The 12,268-nt window shown below is 46.7% G+C and overlaps 1 protein-coding gene across 1 annotated transcript in view; it reads left to right on the top strand.

Moving 5' to 3' along the window:
- Window positions 1–7,986: 7,986 nt before the first annotated feature.
- The window catches only part of SH3TC2 (SH3 domain and tetratricopeptide repeats 2), a gene marked incomplete at both ends in the record, with an annotated part of 63,721 nt that continues 59,439 nt past the window's right edge, over window positions 7,987–12,268 (top strand). The window contains one exon of the mRNA XM_079701801.1: window positions 7,987–8,320. Within this exon, the coding sequence (XP_079557927.1) occupies window positions 7,987–8,320 (334 nt within the window). The remainder of the gene's footprint in view (window positions 8,321–12,268) is intronic.

A 12,268-nucleotide genomic window follows, 5' to 3' on the forward strand; every position in this document is an offset into this window, starting at 1 on the left:
TACAGAATACAAAGCTGTATTGGCCAACTGGATGGAGATCTGGGCACCCCACTTCCAGAGGAACTTGGACAAAGTCTTCACCAGAGCAAGACATGAATGGTGTGGGGACTCAAACCTACATTACATAAGGAAGAGGGGAAAGAACTTAAAGGAAAATGGCTGACTCATCCAATGTCACCCAATGAAATTTATCAATGAAAACACCAGAAAAGAAAGATGGAGAGAGACAGACAGACACATTTCCTTTTGCTTTAAAAATATTTACTAGGTCACAAAGCTAAATATCATAATGATGAAAATAGTTGACCATGAGATTTTGTTTTTTTTCCCTTAAGTAAACAGCTTGTAAAATTCCTGTCTGTTGAAAATGTTAGCCAATGTAGGAGTAAGGACTGAAATGCAGCTAGGGTGGCCTAGGCTGGATGCCTTTGCCCGAAGTAACCAAAAGGAACCTTTCTGATTTTCTCTGAGGACAGGCAGATCTGGTTTTACTTGGAACTGAAATTTTGTCTCTGTCACAGTTGACAGGCACATTCTGCTCACCTAGGATGTCCCTTTCTCCTCAGAGTCCTGCCAGCTCCAGATGCATGGAGAAAATGCCTAAGACTAGTAGAACAATGCACGTGTGCACACGCGCGTGTGCACACACACACACACATGCAAGATTTGCACACATGAAAAACAAACATCTATAAACACCTGTATTCTCACAACCACTTCTGAGGGAGAATTTTTTTGTTACCTCCATTTAATTATTATTATTATTATTGCTATTTACAAAGTTAGAAACATGCCAAAGAGCATACAGCTTGAAAATGGCAGAGCCAGGATTTGAACTTAGGTTGTCTGACCACAAATCTAATGCCCAAGTTGATCGCTGAGACCACAGAGTGGTGGTAACATTTCTGTTAACTTATTGGCCAATAGCTTGTCTTGCCAATTCTTCTGCCCAGAGAAGATAAGCCCCAGGGCTGGGAGGTGTTCAGGTGGGGAAGGGCATGCCCTTCTGTGTATCCATAAAACCGACTGTGCAGTTGGCTCTCAGGTAGACTATCTGAGTAGAGATGTAGCACCTTCAAGAAAAGAAGAGGGTTCCTCTGCTATTAGTCATGGATCCCAGCCCCATTAAGGCCCTTAAACAGGTTGTTGGTCAGGTGGAGGCACTAGGTCAGGGGAGGAGGGTGTAAGGCCCTGTCTGTAAGACTACATTCCCAGAAAACAGTGTAGTTATTTTCACAGCATCAGCCCCAGAAGATGAGCCGTGGATTAAAACGTTGCCTCTTCTGGGAGCTATAATCAGCTACAGGCAGTGCTCTCTGAAGACCATCAAGAAACTGTGAGGAGTTTCGGGGCTTTCTCTTACTGGAATATGCCTTCTTATTCGAAGATGCTGCAGACACTGTGTCTGGCATTCTCCAATTGATATAGTCCTTCTATGATGCTCAGTATGAGAGACCATCCCTCAAGTCAGATCCAGAGTGTTAACAGCTTGAAAGTCACCCTCTTACGACCACCCCTGACACAATGTGCTTACTTACCTATGCCTCTCTCCTCCTCCTTCTCTTCTTCTTCCACTTTCTTCTCTTTGTTCCTATGTTTTGTATTTATTATGACATCACCATGAAACATTCTAGCTGAAAAACTTGCCATAACACAGAAGTACATAAATAAAAAGACATCATGTTCCTTTTCCCCTACCCCCATTCCACCCCCTCACCGGGCTACAGGAGGCCGGGGTGTTGTCTGCCCTGCTCACTGCTGATCCCTCATCCAGCCCAGTGAGAGGCACAGGGAGGGCTCGATGCGCATCTGTGGAATGAATGAACAAATCGCCATCATCAGGCAACGTGAGCCCTTTCCTATACATCCGAAGTCATATATATAGTGTGCTTCTGTACGTAAATGGGACCACACTGTATGTGCTATATACAGGTTTCTTCAGTTTTTGCCTCAGAGTATGTCTTAGAGGTCTTCCCTTGACTCTCTATCTAGACCTGCTTCATGCTTTTTCGCTGCTGACTAAATGCACCAGCATTATTTGCCCACCTCCACACTGATGGGCATTTAGGTTCCTTCCATTTCTCACTATTTCCAGCCATGCTGCTGCACAGGCTGTGGGTGCCCAGGTGCCCAGGAAAGACACCTGAGGTGGACTCGCTGGATGGAAGGGCTCCCCCTTGCTCTCCCGTTCCCTGAAAACCTGACATCCTCTTCAAGATAAGCTGGACTGAGGAGAAATTCTCTTCCCTGGCAGTGGTGGGGAGTGTCAGACCTTGGGCTTGTACTTGGCAAACACACACACACACCCCATCCTATCCCAGCCTGCTCACTAGGGAACCTAATTTTAAAACGTGAACTGATTAATTTGTCATGTTTTGTGGAAGCACGCTGAACTGAGAGTCCTGAGGTTTGAGGTCTGAGGGAGGCTTTGCCACAAAATTGCCTAAAAGTGTTGAATGAATGACTTAGTCTTTATGGGGTTCGGTTTCTTTATCTTTAACTGGGGTTGGGGAGTGGACACGTTACTGTAAGGACACTTTCACTGCTCACCTTCCAGGGTGAGGCGTCCGTTGCCTGCCCTTGACCCCAGGTTGGATGTGGGAGCCAAGAAACAGGAAACTGACGTTTTGGAAAGAGCAGTCCGCAGTCCTGGGTGAGGTCAGAGCTGGCAGCGTGGTGACCTCTGCCCCGGTCAGCAGGTCAGCAGCCAGGCCTCCTCCCTGAGCTGCTGGGCTAGTTCCTCAGCTGACCCCTGGCAAGGGCTCACTTTCACCCCTTGCAGAGGAAAGTCTGGGCGTCACTTCGCCCGTGGTGTGGTGACCTATCTGCACCTGTGACAGCCGCGTGTCTACACCACACAGACGTGGATCAGTCCTCCTGGCAGAGCTTCGGGCACTGACCAGAGTGGTGAGGACCAGGGCCCCGCAGTTCCCCTCCTGGGCTCAAGCCCTGACTCTGCTGTGCCCAGTGAGCGGGTGAGCTGGGGTGAGTCACCCAGACTCTTAGTTTGCTTTAAGTAGGGGGTGAAGATTAAATGTGGACTTTTCACAGAACATGAAAGAGCTCAGTAAGCATTTATTATTATTAATGTCCACAACAAAAGTAGCCTTTAAAGTAAGGTGACCAGTAATATTCAATGAATAAATAGATAAGTGAATGAACCAGAAGTTAAGAGACTTACATCTCGGCTCCCTCCATCAGTCCTTCGGCTCATTCAAACAGAATGACTTTTTCCTAAACATGTCCCCAGTGCCAATCCTAGCACCTTTGCTAATGGCTTTTCCTCGGTCTGGGATTCTCTTCCCACCTATGTCTGCCTGTCCAAATTCCATCCTTCAAGGCCCCCAGTCACACCTCCTCCATGAAGCTTTCTTTGCTGTTCTCATTAGGACATACTAACTTTCTCCTTATGTTTCCAGTATATCTCTGTATACTGATGATTCCAGTAGAGGCCTTTCCCCTGAACTCCAGACTTGCGTATCCTACTGCCTGTTCAACGTCCTCAAGCAGATGGAGACTAGACTTCTTATACTCAACCTGTTCACCCAACCACTCAGCCAAGCTTGCTCGCCCTGTGGGACCCCCATCTCAGGTCATGGCTACCCTGCTCCTTGTAGGTGTTGAGGCCCAAACATGGGGAGCCATCCTTCACTCCTCCTTCTCTCACAGCCTGCATCTCATTCACAGGCAGTTCTGCCTCTACCTTCAAAATAAGCTGGAGTATCGCCACATCTCACTACTTCCACTGCTACCACCCTGGCCCACGCCACCCTTTCCTCTTGCTTGGATTACAGCGGTAGCCTATGATAGCTCCTCTGATTCTTTCAGATTGTAAGTCACATCATTCTTCTGCTCAAAACTCTGCAATGGCTGCCATTTCACTCAGAGTGAAAGCCAACCTCCTTAAAGTGGTCCAGTAAACCCTGCATCTTCAGGATGCTGTTACCTCTCCCCTTGTACTGGATAATCTTCAGTTATCCTCTGGAATCACCCCTCCACCCTTCTCTCCCCTGCTCTGTGCCCCCCCCCCCCGGGAGGCTGGCCTCTACAGGGATCCTCAACTCAGCTCTCTCACCCTTTGGCTTCCAGTTGTGTTCAGTCAATGGAAGGTGGGAGGTGAGCGGATGGAGTATTTATTCCTCTGCCCCTTGTGTACATATGGCCTTGGCTAAGCCACAGCTGTGTTCCACTATTAATAACACAGCTCCTGTCATTAGTCCTGGCCTGCATCCAGCTCTTTCTAGATTCCAACAGCCATTCTCTTGTCCCTTCAGGCTTCCCTTCAGGATGTTAATGGCTTTTTAGTCTTCCGAACCCTGGGGTGCCTCATCATCCTTGCTGGTTTTCTTTAACCCTGCCCACACTATTGTAAATAGCTTCTTCTTTAAACTCTCTTTAATTACTCCTTTGGGGGTACCCTCTGCTTCCTGCCCCGTTTTCACTCTGCTCAAGTTACACCCTCCCTTGCTCTTCCTCCAGCATGCGGGGGCACGCTCCTGCCTCAGGGCCTTTGCACTGGCACTTCCCTTTTCCTGGCAGCCTCTTCTCCTGGATGCCCATGATACCCTCTGCCCACCATGTCACTCATTTGTCACCTTCTCAGTGACAACTCTCTCTCCACCCTTTTGAAAACTGCAGCCTCTCTACTCTGGCAGTTCCATTCCTTTTTCCTGTAACATTTTCCATCTTTTTAACACACTGCATAAGTTACTTATTTACTGTTTCTTGTCTTTCTCCCCTCACTAGAATGTAAGCTACAGGAGGGAGAGTCTTTTGTCTGTTTTGTTCACTGCTGTATCCTCACAACTTAGATCAATGCCTAGGTATAGCAGATGTTCTATAATTATTTGTTCACTGAATAATGTGATTGAATAAGTGACCTGTTGTTCTTCTCTCTCATGTGGTCTACATTTGTTTCCTTGGGCTGCCCTTTCACAAAGTGTCACAAACTGAGTGGTTAAAACAACAGAAACTTACTGTCTCATAATTCTGGAGGCTAGAAGCCCCAAATCAAGGTATTTGCATGGCTATGTGCCCTCTGAAACCTGCAGAGGAAGGATCCTTGCCTCTTCCTAGCTTCTGGTGGTTGCTGGCAATCCTTGGCATCCCTTGGCTTGCAGCTGCAGAATTCTAATTTCTCCGTTCATTGTCACCTTCTGTGTCTCTATCTCTTCACAGGGTGGGTTTATTTTTGTTTGTTTGATTGTTTAAATAAGGAAACCAGTCATATTGAATTAGGGGCCTACCCTACTCCAGTATGAACTCATCTGAACCTAAATAATTACAACTACGACAATCTGTATTTCCAAGTAAAATCACATTCTGATGTACTGGGGGTTAAGTCTTCAATATATCACTTTTGGGGGCCACAATTCTACCCATAACATGGTCTTTCAGTTCTTCCGCTGAATTGTCGTACCCAAGTGCATGTATTATTATGCCAACTAGATTGTAAATTTTACAAGAAAAAAATTCAATTTTTCATCTGAAGTGGCAAACTGGCTGGTCTTAGGCTGGATTTGGCCTGCAGGCGTGTTTATCTGCCCTGAAGTATTGGCTCACACAGTGATTTGCAAGATGTTCTGAATCAGTTTGCGAATATTTAAAAATTTGGAAACTTTACCTAAAAATCTGGGTGTCTGGTTTCCATAACAAATCAGAATGCCTGGTCATACACCAGAGGAACATTGTACCATGTTTTCATACACACACACACACACACACACACACACATATATATCTCCTATTGGATTTGTTTCCCTTAGAGAACTTTGACTAATATGCTCTTCATTCAAAAATATCCATTGCTATTACCCTGGTTCAAGTCATCACCACCTCTCTCCCGGTTGATACAATTGCTGCATACTTGGAATTCCAGCTGCAGCCTATTTTCCAAGGAGCAGCCAGAGAGACCCTTTAAGATCATAAGTCAGTCACATGACTCCTCTATTTAGTGTCCTCCATGGGCTCCCATCTCACACAATGTACAAGCTGAAGCCTTTAGATGGCCTTCAAAGTCCTACACAACCTGGCTTCTTGCTGCCTTCACTGACCTCATCTCTATATCCGGTCCTGCCTCATGAGACTCCAACCACACACATTTTTCCTTTAGCTTTCTAGGCAAGTTCAAGCCTTAGTGCCTTTGTACCTGCTGCTCTCTTGTCTGGAAAGCTCTTTGTTCTTGCTAATTCATCTGAGCTACCCATAAGCAGAAGAGCACTGATTTCCTGCGTCTCAAGAGAAGCAATGACTTTTTCCAAAATGAACCATTTATTTCAGATTTGCCAAAATGTCCGTCTCAACCAACTGCCTCACGGTGTCATCTCTGACAGATGGCCTGGGGTTCCTTCCATTGGTTGGTCTTGATCATTTACAATTACTGACCTCTGTTGTTGCACCTGTATAGAAATGGTGTGCAGCCAAGTCAAGGAGAAATGTTAAGTCTGAGCATTCATCATCATGTGCAAATTAGACCATGGTTTCTCTTCACTGATTCCCATGTACCTCCCAAAGTTCTGAGTGGCTGCTTTCTAAAGGAACCCTTGTCCTTTTATCCTAGGCCCAAGAAAACATCCTAATTCATACTTAAAACACTGTGCTTTGGTGAGGGGGAAAAGACATGAGACACATTATGGGAAGCGGAAACTTTAAACAGATGTGTGCAAGGAAAACATCCTCCATGGCAGTTCTGTGATCAGAGAGACCCTGTGTCCCTGCATTCCTGGCCCCATCCCAGCCCTCCTCTCCCGGGCCCTCCGTAAGTGCTCAGCTGGCTCCAGAGGGCTCAGCATCAGATCACCAAATCCTTCCTCATTGTAGTCATGGAAAGCGTGAATATTAGAAAAGAGAAGCTCCTGGGCTGTGGAATCAACTAGACCTGGTTCAAGCCCTGAATCTGACAATCATAAATGGTGGGGCCTTGGGCAATTATACTTGCGTTAGCTTTCTCACTTACAAAATAGAGATGATAATGCTAATATTATGGGGCTGTTATGGGATTTAAATGAAATAGTGTATGATAAGTGCCTGACCTATAGTGAACATTCAGTCACTAGGAGTCAAGACAGGTAAGCACTGAAATTGAAACCAGACTTCAGAGACATGGCCCTGTCACCTGGGGCTGAGCTGGGATGTGCAGTGGACACCCCTGATCACTCCAGTGAGACTGACCCCTAGGCTATCCTTCACACTGTCATCCCAGTGCTCCTGCCAGAATATAACCGTGACCAGGCCACCTCCCTCCTTAAAGTGCTGGTGAGACATCGCAAGTTCAGCCTCCAAGCAGCCTGCAGGTCAGGACCCTTGCCTTCCCTAGGCCACACCTCCGCACTCTTTGGACCACTCACCACCGACCTTTGCTTTGGGCCTTAAGGAAACAGTAAGTAATTAATGATCCTCGAGCGAGGTTGTTGGATCAGTCACGCCTCTAGCATTGTTGGCATTCAGCTATATTTTCTCCGTCTCCTTTAGGAGATGTCATGGGAGGTTTTCTGAAATTCAGCCAGAGTGTATCAACTGCATCCCCCTGCTCTGCTCCTTATCCGAAATGGAAAAGAGTTTGGTCTGGTGTGACCCGTGTTTTGTGCATACTTGTGGCCTTAACATACTTGGTCCTCCATCCTCTTATCTGTAAGATGCTGGGCTACATCAGGAGGTTTCCTGGATTCCTTCTGACCAAGACTTTGGGATCCAGGGCTGGGCGTTGGCTTACTGATGCTGCTGGGGGTGAGGTAAGATGCTGTGTCCACAGGTCCAGCTTCACCCAGATAGCCAAGGGAGGTGTTTGCACAGAGAGGATGGGTGGGGAGCCCATTCCGAGTAGCAGGCAAGTTAGTGTGGGCCAAGCCAGTCAGGGAGGGAGCAAGAACAGCAGCAGCCTTGATTCCTCCTCCCCCCGCAGCGCCCCCCCATCCCATCCACCCCCATAAGAACCAAACTGTGTATCTCAATCCTAGAATGTGTGGAATGTGCCACAGCCTGATAGGCATGAAGCAATCTGTAGAGAGGCAGGGAGGAGCTCTGCTCCCCAGTCAGAGGCCTGACAGTGCAAGGACTACGGGTCCTGAGGGCTGGGCTGCCCCTCCCATCCTCCCCGGGCCTGCTGCCGCAGCCAGGATATCAAAGACTGCATTGTGCATTGAGCGGGACTCGGTCCCTCGTGTGCCAGGGAGGAGGTGGGAGGAGGGACACCGCTGGGAGGCTGTCCCCTCCCAGGGCTCCTCTGGCTGGTGTTCCCAGGGGCCTTGGCCCGGGGAGGATGGTGCACACATGGGTGGCTGCTTCTGCATCCCTTGGGAGCCGAGTCTGTCCTGGGGGCCAGGTGAGTTTCCTGGGGGGCCCCGGCCTGTGGCTTGGCTGAGGTGGTGGGTCCAGTGAAGGCTTAGGGATCTGCTGGGTTGGGGGAGCTACTCTTCTAAAGATGGGGAGATGGTTGTACTTTCTGGCTTCTTCTTCTCCCTTCCTCACTCAGTATTTGTCATTCTGGCTTTGTGAAAAGGGAGTGAAGCCTGGGAAGCATCTACTTTTCCTGAAGAAAGAGGCTTTGAGCTTGCTCTAGGAGGAGGAGAGAGTGCTGCTTTTGGCTGCCATTCCCAGGGTGTGACTAAGCCCTTCCTTCCTTTCTTCCCAAGATTCCCTAGTTCAGGAAGAAAGCTCAGGCAGTTAGTTCCTCTGGGGCCCAGGAGTGGTCATAAACTTGGCCTAAGCCACTCAACCCTATTTTTGTCAGGGTTAATGTTTCTGGAGAAAAACAGGCAGTTTCCTGCCTCCTACCTGTTATAGTGTGATTTTTTTTTCTTTTTTTTTTTTTTTTGTACGTCAAATTGAGGTCACAGAGTTGTTGCTCTAAGAATTGTCAAGTCATCTGAGACTTGACACAGGGTGACCAACCTTGCCGGTTTCACTGGGACCCAGGGCTTTCCCAGGATGCATTCAGTGCTAAAACTGGGACAGTCCCAGGCAAACTGGGGTTGTTGGTCACCTTAATGCAAGCTCCTCGCTTCTTTTCACAGCAAGACCAAGGTGAGGCTCTGTGGTCTCGTGTATGGCATTTATCAGTGGCTTTGGGGGAGGACTTGCTTGGGAGACAGAAGAGCATTACACCAAGAAATCATTCCTAACCCTTGTTAGGATTCCGTATCTTCCTGGAGTACTGCCATGTTTCCTTGGAGGGGGGCCCAGGAGAACCTCTAGCTAAGGCCTTCTACTCTTTAAGAGATGACTTCCCCCTGTACTCTTGTGACCTGGGCTCGACAACATGGAAGGCACTAGAGGTTCCTAAAGGGAATCTGAAGCAGCCACGTTCTGCTTCCTCTGCTTGAAGTCTCAGCCTAGGCACCTTGGTACCTCCAGCAGGGAAAGACTCCCAGACTAAGCCACCCTAGACTTTATAAGCAGGCAAATGCCCTTGGCACAAAGGCATGACCTTCAGCTAGGAAACAAATATGGAAGAAAGCTTCTCCAGATTTCTAAGATGTATATACTTTTCAGACCCTCCCCCTAAATCCTGTTGTCATTGCACCCCATGGGAGCAGAAGTTGCATGGGGGCTGTGGGAACATGAAGGACCACCGGTCTGTAAGGCAGGGACCTGGGTTCTAGATCTGACTCAGTCTACTTCCTCTTAGGCAGGCATCCTCACAGTTAATCACCTGGCCTTTGAGGCCAGAGTGTCTGGATTTGATCTTAGTTCTTTGATTTGGCTTGAGCAATTTATTTAACCTTTCTGTGTTTCAGTTTCCTCACCTGTAGATTTTATGATATAATTATGCCTTCCTCATAGGGTTGTGGTAGGGATTAAGTCTACATGTGAAACAGTTAAAACAACCTGGCGCACAGTTAATTAAGCACAATAAATAAAACAAAGCACATTAATCACATCTCTATGACCCTGGCATATCATGCTCTCTCTCTAGGTCTCCCTTTTCTCATCTATAAAACGAGGGGGTTGGGCTTCCCTGGTGGCGCAGTGGTTGAGAGTCTGCCTACCGATGCAGGGGACACGGGTTCGTGCCCCAGTCCGGGAGGATCCCACATGCCGCGGAGCGGCTGGGCCCGTGAGCCATGGCTGCTGAGCCTGCGCGTCCGGAGCCTGTGCTCCGCAACGGGAGAGGCCACAACAGTGAGAGGCCCGCGTAATGCAAAAAAAAAACAAAAAAAAAAAAAACAAAAAAAACGAGGGGGTTAACTCAGCCTGTGAAGGTATCTGAGGGGGAGCTCTGCTCCTAGTCCCTGACACCCAGCTTCAGCTCCTGTTTGACATCCTGTTGTTCAACCCAAGATTTCATGTAAAAGAATTCTGCAGCTCAAAACCAACCAACCAACCAACCAACCAACCAACCAACATTGAAGAAAACATCCTCAAAGTTCTTATAATACTATCATTCAATTATCTTATTGTTTCACCAGATTTTTGCTGTTGAATTGGTTGGCATCCTGGATTCACTTTTTCACCAGGAGTCAGCCTGATATTTATTTCTACTGAGGCTTTTCATGCCATCTCCCCAAACTGTTTTCTGTACTTGTCAGGGGATTTCCCTAGGGAGGATGACATGGTGTTATAGGTCTGAGGCCAGTTGTTGTAAACATCCCCTTCTAGGTTCCCCCTATTTATCCTAGAGAAATGGAACAAAGTATGAGACACATGCTGGAGTGCCCTAATAGTGTGTGACTTTCGGCAAGTCTCATATTCTTCGAACCTCAGTTTTCCTGTCTGTGAAATGAATCTAATGATAGTATCTATCACACGGAGCTTTTGTGAAGATTAAATCAGATAATTCATCTCATGGATTTAGCACAGTGTCTGGCTTCTGATAAACCCTCAGTAATTGTGGGCTGTTTTATTGTTAGCTAATAGGGACCACTCCCACATCCCTTCTTCCTATTCCTTACTCCACTGGAGTAGGAGTCTGTGCTCCTGCTTCTTTGGCTGCTTCAGTCATTGTGTCTGTTTCAGTGGGAGTAAACAGTGAGGACCAACAGTCCTCAGGGGTTAGGGAGGCAGGAAAGAAGAAGGCTTGACAGTACTAAGCCCCGGACAGCTGCCCAGCTGGTTTGCCTTGGTGTGACACAATGACAAACATTGTCCCTGACACACCCAAGGTGTGCTGCATTCTCACACATGGACTGCCTGCAGCATCTGTTTCCGTGATGTTTCTTACTTACTCACATAAATCTCCTGATTGCATGTGGGCAGGGGATGGGTTTCTAGTAACTGCCATTATTTCTGGCTTCTGGACCCCTGGAAATTCTTGCCACTGTTAAACTACAATTGCTCACTTAGGATCACAGAGCAAGTCATGTCAAGATTTGTTGGTCTAAAAGCTTCTAGCACTGCCCCCTTATCTTTCAACACTATCTTGAAGACACCTGGCAGACTTACACCCTTAAGCAGAGGATGTGGGAGAGATACATTTGCCTACATTGATCGCTGTTGTTTGTAACTTTCCTTTCAACCTTTTTGGTAAATATGCATCATCAGTAAAATTATAGGAGACGGGGGGGGGGGGTGAATGCTGACAATAGTAAACGATGCTTCACATTTGAGCTTTAAAAAACTCGTGAGGTGCTTTGAACATACTGATAATAGAGACTATGAGAACAATATGCAAATTTCTTTTTGTCATATTAGCTTCAGAACTTCTTTATTTTTCTTTTACTTTTTGAAAAAATAAAAGATTACAGATACAATTAGGGTCCCCTGGTAGTTCTTCCCAATCTCACTACCTACTCTCCCTCCCCCAAATTAATCACATTCATGAATTCAGTGGTTTTGTGCTTTTATTACATATTTGTGTACTCGTATCATTGCAAATAATTTATTTTGAAGATTTTTGAACTTAAAATGATATCATTATGCAAACTGCCTTTTTTTTTTTTTTTTGCTCAACATTATGATCTAAGATATATTCATGTAGATAAATGTAGCTGTAATTCTAATTTGGTATTTGTTCCAACAAGGAGAATGTGGGTTTACATCATAAAAATTCCTGGTTGTATGCTTGTCAGGTCAAAGAAAAAAAATGTGGGTGGAGAAGAAAAGAATGCAGGGAAATGTATACTGTTTAGTTATCTTCTTAAAGTTGGGAGTGGTGGTGGATGGGTGGAATCAAGAAGAGACTGAGAGAGGAGAAATAGGAGTGAATTCTCATTTCCAGCAAGTTTCTGTGAGTGAAATATTTCCCAAGTTGGAAACCATAGATCTCCGCATTCTGAGGTTGGGTTTATGTAGTGGAACTGGCAAGGTCTGCACCCAATGATCTGGATGGCCT

This window comes from Hyperoodon ampullatus, assembly GCF_949752795.1.
Source record: "Hyperoodon ampullatus genome assembly, chromosome: 4".
NCBI classification, from domain to species: Eukaryota; Metazoa; Chordata; class Mammalia; order Artiodactyla; family Ziphiidae; genus Hyperoodon; species Hyperoodon ampullatus.